This window comes from Eumetopias jubatus, unplaced genomic scaffold, assembly GCF_037043125.1.
Source record: "Eumetopias jubatus isolate StellerSeaLion01/CBP00866 unplaced genomic scaffold, mEumJub1_p1.0 scaffold_7, whole genome shotgun sequence".
Taxonomy (NCBI): Eukaryota; Metazoa; Chordata; class Mammalia; order Carnivora; family Otariidae; genus Eumetopias; species Eumetopias jubatus.
In genome coordinates, this window is record NW_028274813.1 from 123,331,337 (window position 1) to 123,346,808 (window position 15,472).

General features: G+C 44.0%; 2 protein-coding genes across 3 annotated transcripts in view; one reads left to right on the top strand and one right to left on the bottom strand.

Moving 5' to 3' along the window:
* WDR93 (WD repeat domain 93) overlaps positions 1-1,080 on the bottom strand; it is a 43,534-nt gene extending 42,454 nt beyond the window's left edge. For both annotated transcript variants that reach the window (XM_028122202.2, XM_028122201.2), the window contains exon 1: positions 781-1,080. In XM_028122202.2, the coding sequence (XP_027978003.2) occupies positions 781-1,080 (300 nt within the window). The remainder of the gene's footprint in view (positions 1-780) is intronic.
* A 3,411-nt stretch (positions 1,081-4,491) lies between these two features.
* On the top strand, positions 4,492-13,182 carry PEX11A (peroxisomal biogenesis factor 11 alpha). The gene is made up of 3 exons (XM_028122213.2): positions 4,492-4,626; positions 8,598-8,713; positions 10,705-13,182. Exons 1-3 carry the CDS (start codon positions 4,571-4,573, stop codon positions 11,274-11,276), a joined length of 744 nt encoding a protein of 247 aa, XP_027978014.1. The 5' UTR covers positions 4,492-4,570; the 3' UTR covers positions 11,277-13,182.
* Positions 13,183-15,472: the final 2,290 nt, after the last annotated feature.

The window sequence follows — 15,472 nt, forward strand, 5'->3', positions numbered from 1 at the left end:
GCAAGAATATGAGCTAACTTTTCAAAGAGGCATGTGGGCCCTTCCTAGATATAATATCACCCCCAAACAGAACCCATCTAAATATCTTGCCCCAAAATCAAGAAAGTCATAGCATTCTACTTTTAGGAGAAAGGAGCCAGAGCAAACAAGTAAGTTGAGAATAAGTACACATTTACAACGCTAACCATAACCACAAGCCCTGTGATGAGTGGACAAGTGGCCCCATTCCCTGTACTTTTTTCATCTAGAATGCTGTGGAAAGAGCTATAGCTGAGACACTGGCAGATTCTCAACCGTCAAGCAAGAGAGTGATTAATATATTCAGAAATATTTTTAAATAACAACAGAATATAAAAGACTTTCTGCATAATCTTCAACTAATCAGAACACCCATTCCTCCCAGGTAATTACTAGATCCATTTTAATCAACATCAGCATGCCTAGTAAGCTTTCAAAAATGCACCTATCTTTTTTTTTTTAAGATTTTATTTATTTATTTGAGAGAGAATGAGAGAGAGAGAGAGCATGAGAGGGGGGAGGGTCAGAGGGAGAAGCAGACTCCCCGCTGAACAAGGAGCCTGATGCGGGACTCGATCCCGGGACTCCAGGATCATGACCTGAGCCGAAGGCAGTCGCTTAACCAACTGAGCCACCCAGGCGCCCCAAAATGCACCTATCTTAATGAGTAGGTTCACTGTAGGAGTTCCTTCCCTGGATCAGGTATTTTCATTTATTAACCCTCAACTGGGAAACAGGAACTCCTGGTCAGCTGCTCCATACCTTGCTTTCTACAAGTGGAGGGTAGGTTGTGGGCTGGGTCCGGTTGAACTCAACGTCCCTCAGTGCATCCCTCTCCTGGATAACTTCCCAACATTTGTCAAACAGAAGGTTCACCATCTTGTTGATCATGCGATAAGGCTGTGGCAGGGAATCCACCTCCTGACCCACGTCTGCGAAGACATAATCATCTTCATCATCCTTAGGCCAGTCCTTCTCTGTTGGGGACGGCACCTCCAGCAGCCCCTTTCTCATAAAACTGGAGAACCTCGTCTGGACTTGACTTCCTCTGGGGATTGACATCACAGAAGCTGGCACTGGGAATGTCTAGGAAACTCTGAAAAGCTGATAAAGGAAGCAAGCAAAGGTACTTTGAGAAAAAAGGGAAGTTACCAGAAGACAGCACATCATCCTCTCGAGCCCAACAACCCATGGGGACTATTTATTCTAGAGACTGGCACTTTTCTTATTTATCACAGGATTGTTACCACATCACTAAAGAATGATCTTCATATTATAAGGATATCAGCAGAAACGGGTATCAACGAGTCACATCTTCCAGGCCAGCTCAAGATGTCGGGTGCTATGGCACAGGGAGAGGAAATGTGGCATCCTTGTTGCCTTTCTCCAGCTTCTACTCAGAGAGTGTCTGTCTGGGTTCCAACTAGAATCCAACCGCTCTCCTACAACTTAGGTCTTCTCCTTCTTCCATCTCTGCAAGTGGCTGTGCCCAGGCCAGCTGGGTAGTGAGCCAGGACTGCTCTCCATCCTTTCCCTCGCCTCTGACCAGATGCCCTTCAAGCACTTTTAACCCTTGCTGTCTCATTTGGTCCTTTCTCTCTAGACCCATTGCTACCAACCGGGAGTTCTGTGGACTGAGTGCCAGGGCCTGTGAGATTTTTCTAGGGCCTACAGAAATGTTTGAAACTCAGGAAAAAAAAAAACAGACTAAAACAAAACATAATCCTCACAAAATCAAAATAATTAAACATTCACAAAAATATTACAACTTATCAGCTCCCGTCTGCATGTGTGCATAACGTTTCAGTCCATAGAAAAGAACAAGTAATCTGAACTTCATAAAATTCAAAACTGTACAAATTATAAAAAGGCTTTCAAAATTACAGTTAAATAAAGACATCTAATGTGGCACATGGGGTCCACAAAATTACAGTTAAATAAAGACATCTAATGTGGCACATGGGGTCCATTTTAAGATGCTTCACCTGTAGCACAGTGGGGTCTTGCACTGTCAGGGCAATAAAAAAAATGACCTGGCATGCAGAGGCAAGAAAACACAGCCATAATAAAAGAGAAAAGTCAGTCAACTGAAGCTGACTCATCATCAACACAGTTATTAGAATTAGCAGACAAAACAGTTATAAATGTATTTCACATGTTCAAAAACCAAGAGGAAATGTTAGCTAGAGATGTGGAAGATGCCAAGAAACCCAAACTGAACTTTCAGAGATGAAAACTACAACGTCTGAGATGAAGAATTCGTTCGATTAGATTAATCACAAGCTCTCAGAGCAAAACAAATTAGATGGACAGAAGATTAGTAAATTTAAAGATACAGCAATAGAAATATTGAAACAAAGAGAAAAAAATGAAGAAAGTGAGGTGTGGGAGAACTTGAAGTAGCCTAATATAAGTGTGATTGAAATCCCCAAAGGAAGGAAGAGGCAAAAAAAAATCTGTAAAAATAGAGAAAATATTTCTAAATTTGATGAAAACTATAAACACACAGATCCAAGAAGAAAAACAAGTCCTAAGCAAATGAAACACAAAGAAATCTATACCACAGCACATCATGAGCAAAACTAGTGATAAAGACAAAATTTGAAAAGCAGCCAGAGGAAAAAAGATATGAATAAAGGAACAAAATAAAGGATGACAGCAGATTTCCTAAGGAAACCACCAGTGAAGAACAGTAGAGGAGTGTTCTATAACACCCAACCCAGTAACAGCAGTGGACAGCTTTTTTTTAAGTACACATAAAACATTTATCAAGACAAATCCTATTCTGGGCCATAAGCCAGGTCTTAATAAGTTTAAAAGTACTCAAGTCATACGAAGTATGTTTTCTGACCACACAAAATTATTTTAGAAATCAGTAACAGAAAGATATGTAGGAATACACAAAACCTAAGAAGACCTAAATAAGTGGACAGAGATACCTTGCTTGTGATTGGAAGACTCAGTTTTGTTAAGATGTCAATTCTCCCCCAATTGATCTATAAATTCAACACAATCTCTATGATAGTCCCAGCTGGACTTTTTTTTTTTTTAAGGAAATTAAGAAGTTGACTTTATAATTCATATGGAAATGCAAAGTACCTAGAATAGCCAAAATAACGTAGAAAAAGGACAGAATTGGAGGATTAATACTACCTATTTCAAGACTTATTATAAAGCCACAGTAATCAAGACAGTGTGGTACTGGCATCAGAATGCGCAAATAGATCAGTGAAACCAAATAAAGCATGCGGAATTAGACTCACATATGTATGGACAGTTTATTTTTGACAAAGGTGCAAAGATAATTCAGTGGAAAAAGGATAATTTTTTTTCAATAAAGCTGCAGCAGTTCGAAATACACGTGAAAAAGAAAATGAACTCTGGGGGTGCCTGGCTGGCACAGTCGGTAGAGCATGCAACTCTTGATCTTGGGGTTCTGAGTTCAAGCCCCAAGTTCGGTGTAGAGATTATTTAAAAATAAAATCTTTTGGGGTGTCTGGGTGGCTCAGTCCTTAAGTCTCTGACTCTTGGTTTCTGCTCAGGTCATGATCTTAGGGTCCTGAGATGTAGCCCCACTCAGTGAGAGTGTGCTTGGGATCGCTCCCTTGTCTGCCCCCCACCCCATGCCCTTGAGCACACACTCTCTCAAATAAATAAAAATAAGCCTTTAAAAATAAATATTTTAAAAATAATAGAATCAAAAATAACCATATGGTATGTGGGTCTCTATTTGTAGTCCTCCCCTGGGGCCTGCAAATGTTAAGGGCAGGCCTGACCAAGGGAATAAAGGTCACAAAAATAGGTGACCTCACTTTTTGATTAATAGGGGGTATATTTTGTAATATTACTGCTATGGAACGGGTGGGATTCCACGTCTTCAAGCCCCAAAGAACCAACGTTCAGTGGTGCAATTTCGTCGTAATCTTTCTGTCTCCACTTTGTCCATATTAACCCTTCTAGGCTTTCCTCAGGTAGCAATCTTCCTTGAGTACTCAATGATCCGAAGAGAAAATTCACTTTACCCAGATCTTCATGCTAGAACTACATACCACGCATTGGCTTCTCTCTGCTCTAACCATTTTCTTCCCTAGACCTGGAGCTGGTGTTGCTCAAGGGAAACGGAGGTACAGAAGTGGGAAATGATTAGGCCCCAAAGTCTCCAAGCAAAACCTCAGGGGAATCTCCATTCGGGATGCCGCATGGGGTTCCTGAGTTCCCAGGATCTCCGGGAAGGCCGGAGGCGGGGGATATGCCCCCCCGCACCGAGTCCCCCTCTAGGAGACCCTAGATGTCGAAGGGCGTCCGGGGACACGCGGGGAACCGCTGAACCCGGGCCCGGAAGCCTAGTTTCAGCTCACCTGGGCCGGGAGCGTGGCGTCGCCTTAGTAACGGCCACTTCCGGCCCCCACCGGAAGCCCGCGAAGTTGTTCTTCGGAAGGCGTGCCCGCCCCCACTGGGGCGGGGAGACTCAGCTTCTCCCGCGGGGACCTGGCGACACCCATGAGGACTCGCGACTGAACCCGGGGCGACACGTGGTCTCGGGCCGGGAGCCATGGACGGCTTCATCCGCTTCACCAACCAAACCCAGGGCCGGGACCGACTCTTCAGGTGAGTCAGGTGCCCGCGGCCTCCACCTCTTCCCGGTGCTGCGACCCGAGCTGGGTCTCGGGTCCTCCGGCTTCGGGAGGAGGGACTTGCCCAGTGGACGGCGGCGGGACGGAGTTCGGTTCCGGAGCCCTTCTCGCCGGCACTCTGCCGGACCGGACCCCGCGCTCCGGCCGAGCGTCCGCCGGACAGCCCGGTGTGTGGCCCCGGAGCCGCCCAGGCCCTGACCGCGGTGAACCAGTCCACCAGCGCTCTCCTAACCTGGGAAAGGACCGGGTCCTCTCCACTCAGCGTTCTTCCCGGGATTTTTTTTTTTTTTTTTTAAGGATTTTGTTTTTTTAAGTAATCACTACACCCAAGGTGGGGCTCGAGCTGGCAACCCCGAGATCAAGAGGTCCACCACTCCACCGACTGAAGCCAGCCAGGCGTCCCCCGGGATTTTTTTTTTTTTTTTTTTTTTTTTTTTTTGAGATGAACTTTGGGTTGGCATTTGTGGCCAGGGAAGTCAGCCACTTGGTTGTGGCTTCAAATACCCCATGAAATGCTTATGGAGAGACAGAAGTTGTATTTGTCTTCTATTATTGCCCTGTCTACCTCACTGAGATTGTAGGGAAGGAAAAATTCTCCCTCTACCCTCAAGGTCTTTCAACTAGACTAAGAATTAAGTTTACACGGAACAGGTTCACAGGAGGGGGCGGGGGGCAGAAGGTGTGTGCACAGAGGCCCAGTATTGAAATTAAGACCTAGAGAAATGCCCCAGGCGGGCAGTGTTTCTACATGTTAGACAAACAGACAATAACATTTGTGAGGAATTGACAGGATAAAGAAAACAGGTGTTTGGGAGCTTCATTTAGGTGGGCATCCTAAACAGGATTTAGGCTGAGGGAGCAGGGTTAGGAAAAAAGTAACGAGGTTTGTTTCTACAACTTTCTCTGTTTTAAAGCTCCTATCTCTGGTGATAAGGATGTCTTTTTACTTCCTTAGTAGAGGGAGGGTATTTTTCATATGGGAGATGCGTTTCCTACTTTCCGGGGGACAGAGGAGGGTCTGAGTGTCCTTGCACTGGCTGTCTCTTAAGTAACTTTTATTTAGAATAATCAGTATGCCCAAGTGGCACATTTTGGGGTGGCCTACCGTCCGCCCCTACAGTTCCCTTTTCTGAAACTTCCCTGGAAGTTTCTTTCTTTCTTTTTTTTTTTTTTAAGATTTTATTTATTTACTTGACAGAGAGAGACACAGCGAGAGAGGGAACACGAGCAGGGGGAGTGGGAGAGGGAGAAGCAGGCTTCCCGCCGAGCAGGGAGCCCGATGCGGGGCTCGATCCCAGGACCCCGGGATCATGACCCGAGCCGAAGGCAGACGCTTAACGACTGAGCCACCCAGGCGCCCCTCCCTGGAAGCTTCTTACGTTAAAAGTTGAGCTGATAGGTTGTTCCATTTCCTTGAACGGTGTCTGAGTTCTGACAATAGGTCATTTTAGTTAAACTCATCTCAGGAGGCAGAGATGCAACTGTGTTCTCAAAGTTAGGCCTATGGTTCAAATAATCAGGTAATAAATAAGGCATTTCTATGGAAACAAAAGAAAAACAATGATTCATGATTAGATCAAATTATAAATCAGTTTCGGAGTTCTCAGTGTAGCCAGTCGAGGATTTCTAGTTGTCAGGTTTAAAGCATCTTTACATAAAATGAGGGCAGACTGTGGCAATCTGACAGAGTTGCTTGGTTTGTGGTTTGAGTATCTCTGGTGATCATTTTGAGTGGCTCATAGAGCACCAGGCATGAAGATTGCTCATGTGTGAGCTGTTGTGATTTTTCTGAAGTTCACATCAAGTTGTTCATATTCAGTTTGCAGGGCTTTAGGATAAAGGTCAGTCTTAGTTATCAAATGACTTCAAGTCAAAAATATCAAAAATATTATTTTGGAGAATTGTAGCCAGGCATTGGAAGAAACTAGAAGAAATCAGGATCTAGTCCAGTTTATGATGACTTGTATTTGAATCTAATATCCACAAAGGTGTGTTATTGAAACATAATTTTTTTTCGTATAATCCCTCTCATTTTACCAAAGATAGCCAAATCAAGACTAATTTCTTTGCAAAATAAGCCTAAGCTTTTTCTTAAGTTTGTTTCTTAAGTAACTTTTATTTAACTTTCATTTAAGTAACTTTATTTAAGTAACTTATATTTAAAATAATCAGTGGGCACATTTGGGGGCAGCCTGCTCTTGGCCCCTACAAGAGTCTGCGTGTGAAATAGTTTTGTGAACTGTAAAACCAAGTACCATATGGAGAGCGCCAGACAACTAACTGCACCTCTAAGGTACATGCTATGCTACTGAAAATACTGAACAGAGATTGTGCTTTCATACTAATTAGTTCATGATGTTTCTTTTAGAAATTTGGTTGATTCTCGCTCAGTAATAAAGAATAAAAAGGAACTTTGACAGATACAGGTTTCTAAATCGTTAGGGTTGTGGTTTCATTTAACAGCTTCCCTTCTCTTCTGGGTGTGCTGGTGCTGATACAAACAGTCAGTACGCATAGCCCCAGTCATGAGACTTTTGGAAGCCGACTTTATGCCAGATTTTGTTCTCAGTGTGTTACCACTGTTAATTCATTTAACCCTCATCACAACCCTGAGAGGTAGATACTCTGAATGATTCCCATTTCACAGATGGGGAAACTGAAGCAGGAGGTTAATAGGAACACAGTGGCAGAGGTGAGATTTAAATCCACGCAGTTGACTCCGGTGCCCACCATTTTAATGACCAAGCCATACCACTGTTGTAACTAATTTGATAGATTTTTTTTAAATGGTCACATTGTATACAAGTTTCATTAAAGAGAAGGCTTCAAATTCAGTGCGCTCAGAATGTACCCTGCAAGGTTTATCAGTGAGGTTGGTTAATAAAATAATTGTTTAGGATATACTTTTCAGCAAGATCTGAGATGGTATTCATCTCCCAATCCCTGTGGTGATCTATAGCTCCTGTAAACTAACTGGCATTCATAAAATAATACCTGGGTTTTGGACACATTCCTGTTACTAGCCCAAATCTGAGAAAGGGGGACTTACAGGCATGACTGGCTTGAGCCCTATAGCCAGGAAACTACTTTAAAAGAGAGACATTCTTTTTTACTTCATCCCCAATAACAAGTTCACCATTTTGGAAAATGTGCCACATTTTTATTGAGAATAATATCTGTAGCCTGCAGGGATTCCAGTGCAGTTACAGGCCTGTGGGAAACAGGCACCCGCTTTGTTAAATAGACTCCGGTGCATTTAGATGTTTGATCATGTGATATAAAACTTGTCATGGGTTACACTGCTGTTAGTAAGGCAGTGTTATTTGTAGTTGTAACAATAATCACTTTACTGACTATTTAGTATTAAGCAGGAGTCTGTATTTATATAAAATCCTAACTAGTTTTGAAAGATAAATATAAAAGCATATCTATACCTATTCACGTATTGGTGTGTATTTGATCCTTCTACAAAAAATTCAGTAATGTGCCAACTGAACTTTTCATTTGGTTCTGGTTTGAGTGTATGTCCGATCACATAAGTAGGTGGTGATACGTAAAAAGTTCATTTTAGAAATCTGAAAAATCGTTCTAAACAGGAGAAAATAAAGAATGGATCGCTGCAGACTTAACATGAGGGAGATTTTTTGCAGTTTCCACTTTGACTCTACCCATTTCTCTGTGCCAACAACAGGCCTTTTGAAGGGCTGTTCACTATTACTACAGAGTTCTCTTTCATTACCTTTGTGTCACATTTCCATCCCATGTTCTACCCTTTGGCCCTGTGGAGTGACTGTTGCAGAATTATGCTCTTGTAAGAGCCACTTATATGAGAAATTGTCATGGAAACTTTGCTTTTAGCAACACATGTTTCTCCTTTCCTTACTTCATGAATCAAGTTTCGTTTGGTTTGTATATCATTCTCCTCATTTTTTTTTTCCATTTCAGAGCCACTCAATACACATGCATGTTGCTTAGATATTTGTTAGAGCCTAAAGCTGGCAAAGAGAAGGTGGTAATGAAGCTCAAGAAACTGGAGTCCAGTGTGAGCACTGGCCGTAAATGTAAGTACCCTGTCTCTTGAGGGACAGTGGTTCCTGGTTTCAAATCGTCAGACCCTGTAATTTACAAAATGCTTTCTAGATCATTAATTTCTAGTCCATGAAGTTTTTTGATGAAGTTGACCAGTAAAGCTGCCTTCATGAAATGACAGGCCAAGAAGATTGAATGTTTGCTCCAGACCGTTCACCAGCACCCTCCTATGTGCACATTTGGTGCTATACCATATCTTTCTGCTTAATCATAGCCAGCGGGCATACAGTATGTTAGCTCACCTTTAATTCTTAGAATTATACAACGTTTTGGTAATCCCTAACATGAGCTTCTGGCTTGTGGAAGGCCTTTGTATTCTCTAGAACAGAATAGCTTGCCTTTTCCCCTTCTTCTCTTGAGGGATTGCTAGAGGAAATCGAGGGGTGGTTCTCAGCCTGTTTGTGGGATGTTTCATGTTACAGGCAAAAGTGAAGTCAGTGTCTTGCACTCATTTAATTCATTTTAATAATAAAGCACACCGGGAAACCCCATACTTCTAGTAACAGTTGCATGCCTGAATCTTGGTTGTTTGATAAGAATCAGATGTAGGTAGGCAGAGATGTTAGAATGGAATGTAGAAATCCAATGTTGAACAATTATTTTTGAGCAACTACTTTAGGTATAGAGCTGAGCTTTATGAGAGAAATAAGATTACGTGGTATAAATAATGTATAAGATTTAGTGCCAAATATATTAGCTAGGATAGAGGGGGGGAAAAAGGTTTGGGAGGAGGTGGAACTTGAGGTGTAGCTAGAGAGAAAGGGAAGGAGAGCCTTCTTGAAGGGTGATTTCCCCCCATGAAGGCTCAGAACTGTTATGAGCAAACCATTGTATTGGAAGGTCAATGACAGAAGACTTAAGTTGTCAAGAGTAGGGTGAGCTTTTTTGGATGACTTTGAAGGATAAGATAAGAAGTTCTCAGATTCTTTCGTATGTTAGAACTCACAGGTACTTTAAAGGTTACTAGTCTCTGAAGTCCAGGAGGGACTTACCCAGGGTCATTCAGCCAGCTGATGCAAGAGCAAGAACTGGAACCCAGGATAATTCATTACGTATTCTGTTTTGTGTTACTTTTGTTAACATAATACCAGACATTCTCCTGAGATTGTAAGTCTCTTGAAGGTAGCTACTTTTGAGCATATGCTGAGTCTAAGATATAGTCCTTTAAGGAAAGTACTTCTTTTGTATTCTCCATAATGTTTAGGACTATAACTCATTCTAGTAGGTGCTCAATAAATATTTGTTGATTGATACATCCCTGATTAATTGAATTACATGGTCAGATGAGGATATACCTTGTAGTGGTTGATTTAATTCAACTAGGAGTCACATATGACAATATTAATAGGTTTCCCAGACACTAAATCCTACCATCTCTACTTTGTCTTCCTAACAGTAGGGAGCCAATAGGGGTTTGGACCACAGAAATGGCAAAATGATAATGGTGTTTTATAAGAAAAGCCATCTTTGTCTGGAAAGTAAATAAAATCTAAGGCATCAGACTCTCCAGAATGTTGGCATCTGGGTCAGAGAAATAGCCACAGTGAATCAAAGCTTCCTATGTGCAAAAATAAATAAATAAGTAAATAAATAAATAAAGTTGCATCTAGACTTCATGTTACACTACTTTTCTTCTAACGATGTTTAGCTGGTAACGTTCAAGTGTCAAAATCCATTACTCATGACTGACCTTGCCTGAAGGATGTTGTAAGCCAATGTTAAGGTATTCACTGGAATGGAGGTGATAAATTTAAAGAGTCACTGTCTTTTGTGCCTTCCAGGATCATTTTGGGTGTCCTTATTATACTGCAAAGTCCTTCCTTATTCCTGAGCAAAGACTGAGCCTCAAATGACAGTCAGTTGTCAAAACACCAGTGCTGTCCTCTCACCCTGATATAGGGATTCTGCCTTCATATAACATAGTAATTAAATATTTGTTAACTGTTGTGGGTTCTTCTTGCAGGGTTCAGATTAGGCAATGTGTTACATGCTGTGCAGGCGACTCAGCAGAGCGTTCGTGCCACTGACCTGGTACCCCGCTTATGCCTAACGTTAGCCAACGTGAACCGTGTGATTTATTTCATCTGTGATACCATCCTCTGGGTGAGGAGCGTAGGGCTTGCCTCTGGCATTAACAAAGAGAAATGGCGCCTGTGGGCTGCCCGCCATTACTACTATTCTCTCCTGCTGAGCCTGGCCAGGGATCTGTATGAAATCTCCCTGCAGATGGAACAGGCTGCACATGACAGGGCAAAGAGGGAGAAGTCACTGTCTCAGGAACCTCTTGGGTACAGCGTGGCTGATGAGGAAACAGAATGGCTCCAGTCCTTTCTCCTCCTCTTATTCCGATCTCTGAAGAAGCATCCTCCCTTGCTCCTGGACACAGTGAAGAACTTCTGCGATATCTTGAACCCCTTGGACCAGTTGGGGATCTATAAGTCCAATCCTGGCATCATTGGACTTGGGGGTCTTGTGTCCTCCATAGCAGGCATCATCACTGTGGCAAATCCTCAGATGAAGCTGAAGATGCACTGAAGTGGTTTCAGACTGAAGACTAGTGCCTGCTTTAAAGACAACGTCTTAGGATGGACATTTGCATGAGGCACAGACCATGTCATCCTGCGCAAAAGACTTGTTCACATGAGCATTTAGTGACCAGTGATGTGAGCAGAGGTGGGGCCAAGAATGGAGGATGGGGGCGCATGAAAATGTATATGTGTTTTTTAGAGGGCTGGAGTGACTTCTGAATTCCTGAGTATTTTCCTTTCATCCAACATTTATCGAACATCTCTTAGGCTCATCGTGGGAGCTTACTGTTTGCTGAATGTATAAAAATTGAAAAAGGCCCCAAAAATTGAGCATTAACATACAGCAGCCTTTTTGGGCTGTGCGCCTCACTGCTTTTGCACAACTACCGTAGGTCTGATACCCAGCCCTCTCCCAGACCTAGTAGAGGCCTCTTATTCCTCTGAGCAGATCCCAGCCCCCCAGCCCCCCACACCACTTCTCCCTGGAGGCCCATGCCAGGGCGTGGCGGGGGGCGGGGCGCTGGGCTTGCAGCCTTTCATCATGGCGGTCCTGCCCTTCCTCTGTCCAGAAGTAGAATCAGAAACGCATCGGGCACCTGCCTGGTAGATGCGGTTACTTCAGGTAGTGCATTGAGTAAGCAGAAATCAGAAGCACATAGGACTGAGGTACACATAATATGGGAGGTCACAACAGGTGCCTGTGGGTGGCCTGTGACAGATGAGGAAACAGGTTTAAAAAACCAGCCAGCACCTCGTTCCTCCCAATTCTGTGTTCTTTCGAGGATAGTTCATTGCCCTCCTGATTGAGTGGAGGCGTGAGACTCCAGAATCCTATACAGAAAGCCTCTTTTAGAACTTTGTTAGTGGTTTATATAAAAATTAAAACTGTCTAGATTCATCAGCTAGATTTTTTTATTTAAAGCCATATGACAGTTGGGGCACTACCACATTAATTTTCATCGGAAGTTACGCAGTTAAGAAATTTCATGAATACTCTGAATGAAAGAGCATCACAGTTTTCTGTGATAGATCAGACTTCATACGGGGGAGGTGGTTGAGGGAGTGGAAAGGAGCACTACGGGGCTGGGGGCATAGGCCATTTGTTCACGGTCCTGCTTCCCGTCTCGGGGGCTGAGTGGTTTGTGATCGCAGGTCCTCTGATGCGAGGGAAGTGAAGCAGAAAAATAAGATGCCATCAGGTAGGAGGCCAATGTCAGTCCTATCAGTAAAGCCATTTCACTTACCTGAATGGAAATGAGAAAAGAAATGTACACGAAATAAATTTCCCATAAATGTGAATGAGATTTTTTTTAAAAAGATTTTATTTATTTATTTGACAGAGACACAGCGAGAGCAGGAACACAAGCAGGGGGAGCGGGAGAGGGGGACAGGGAGCCCGATGTGGGGCTCGATCCCAGGACCCCGGGACCATGACCTGAGCCGAAGGCAGACGCTTAACGACTGAGACACCCAGGTGCCCTGTGAATGAGATTCTTTTTTTTTTTTTTTAAGATTTTATTTATTTATTTGACAGAGAGAGACACAGCGAGAGAGGGAACACAAGCAGGGGAGCGGGAGAGGGAGGAGCAGGCTTCCCGCGGAGCAGGGAGCCCGATGCGGGGCTCGATCCCAGGACCCCGGGATCACGACCTGAGCCGAAGGCAGACGCTTAACGACTGAGCCACCCAGGCGCCCCCACTGGGAATGAGATTCTTAAAAAGCAGACTCAGGTCCTTGGCTCTCTTATTTTTAAAGTGATTAATCAAGATAATGAGATTTGAGAAAATACTTGGGGAACTTTAAGTGAAATGAAAGCTGCTAGGTCAGGGCAAGTAAAAAGTTTAAGCAACTGATTTTACTTTGTCCAGATCCTCCGCTGTTGTAGATTACTTATGTCTAATAAATTTCTAGACAAAAGAGACCCCAGGATCTGTGAATGTGTTCTGGGAATGAAGAAGCGCTAAGAGAAGGGCGATCCAGAGGTGATCGGAGTATGCACAGTCGGTGGAGAGCGCTCTGGTAAAACGCGCTCTCACCTGGAAGAGCCAGCTGAGGAGGAGGATGAAGAAGGATTTAGATTGGAACGTCTGGGTTGAAAGAGACCTCTGAGGTGATCTCATCCAGGACAGGGTCTTCTGTAACAGCTCCGTCAGGTGGAGCTTTGGCTTCTGCCTGGAAAAGTTGGCCTCGAATCCGTGGTGGCGTGTTACGGTGGCATCCATCTTGGTACTTTTGTCCTCTGCGATTTAGGGTGGGTGATGGGGAGTTTGGGGAACACTGTTTCATGTGAAAACCTTAATGGTACCCTGGTACCTCCCTCCCTGTGCATCTTTCTCGTTTCTAACGCACCCTCCCCACCTCCGAGCCTCCACATTTCATGAGGGATTTTAAAAACCGAAGATGTTCCTAAGAGATGCACAGGCCAGCACATTCACACCTGAACATTGTTGCCTGAGAATTTATTCAGCAGCGAATGTTTGAATGCCATGCTTAACGGTGGGACCCACTTGTGCGCAGGAGGACCAAGGTCCCTATGCTCATGTGGGAAGGTGGAGGGTGAGGGGGCGGGGCGGGGGGCCGTGAGGGGAGGAAAGAAGATAACTCTGTGTCTTTCAAGCTGTGGCTAGAAGACAGACTGCTCCCAGGGGACTGCCCTAGGCCCTTTCACTGCTTCTCATCTCTCACCCACATTCCAGACTCCCAGTCGAAGCTGCCAAAGGACCGGCTTTGTCAGCAGAACTTTCCGGCACAGAGCCCTATACACCCTCTGGCCCAGAGCCATTACTCCAAAGGCTTGGAACAGCCCTTTGGCCCAGTTTGCTCTCCAGACACAGCCTCATGGATAATTTGTCCTGAACCTTGAAGCAAGGGCAGAGGCTCCTTTTTTAGACGCTTCCTTTCCTCTCCATTACTGTCTTATGTTTTAAAAGTCTGGGTTGGATCAATAAGTATTAAATGTATCACATACTTATAACTCCTTTTGGAGGCCCCCTGTTTGACTCTCCCTTTTCTGACCCCTCATTCCCTGCCTTATTATATCACAAACACAGGATTACCAAGGATCCATCAGAAATCTTCCCCATCTCCTGCCTCTTTCTCCTATTGCCCACAGCATACAACTTAGCAGAGTCAACAATAGAGGTAATTCTACCAACAACAAAGAAAATAAGTTTTGTCCCCTCATCCATTTTATTTTTTTATTTTTTTTAAGATTTTATTTATTTATTTGACAGAGTCAGAGATAGCAAGAGCAGGAACACAAGCAGCGGGAGTGGGAGAGGGAGAAGCAGTCTTCCTCCCGAGGAGGGAGCCCGATGCGGGGCTCGATCCCAGGACCCTGGGATCATGACCCGAGCCGAAGGCAGACCGTTAACGACTGAGCCACCCAGGCACCCCTCATTATCCATTTTATTATGAATAAACCCCAACATGGGCCTTGAACTCCCAACCCTGAGATCAGGAGTTGCATGCTTTACCGACTGAGCCAGGCTGGTGCCCCCTCATACCCATTATCCATTTTTAAAGGCCCTTCTTAGGCATCTGAAAACTATGGCTTACACCACAGTCCTTCATCACCTTTTGAAGCCAGGAACTAGAACTTGGGCTCCTGCCTAATTTGTTGCTAAGGAAGGGATGAGAGCTGATAGTTCTTGGTTGTCTGGATGCTGTTGATCAGTAAGAGGATCCTGGTCAACACAAACACTTTTCCAGACTCCGCAAAATCCAGTTGGTTCTTCCACAGCCTGTTCTGGTGGCACCTTAGACCAGGTAGAGTTCAATAAACTTCCTTGAAATCTAGGAATTTACAGAGGTTGGAATTGCTCCCTCAAAGGCTAGAATGTCAAGAAGTCGACCCCTAGCTCTGGTCCTCTTCTTCATGGAGAGTAATTTATCTTTTTTTTTTTTAAGATTTTATTTATTTGAGAGAGTGCCCACAAGTGGGGGGGGCAGAGGGCAGAGGGAGAGGGAGAAGCAGTTTCCCCCACTGAGCAGGGAGCCCAACGCAGGGGTCGATCCCAGGACCCTGAGATCATGACCCAAGCTGAAGGCAGGCGCTTAACTAACTGAACCACCCAGGTGCCCCAAGAGCAATTTATCTTAATAATCAAAGAGTAGCACATTCAGGTGGACTCTGTTCCTGCTTGGCTTCAAATCTTACTGTTCAAAAATTCGCTCTTAACAGTACATAATAAGGGATGAGGA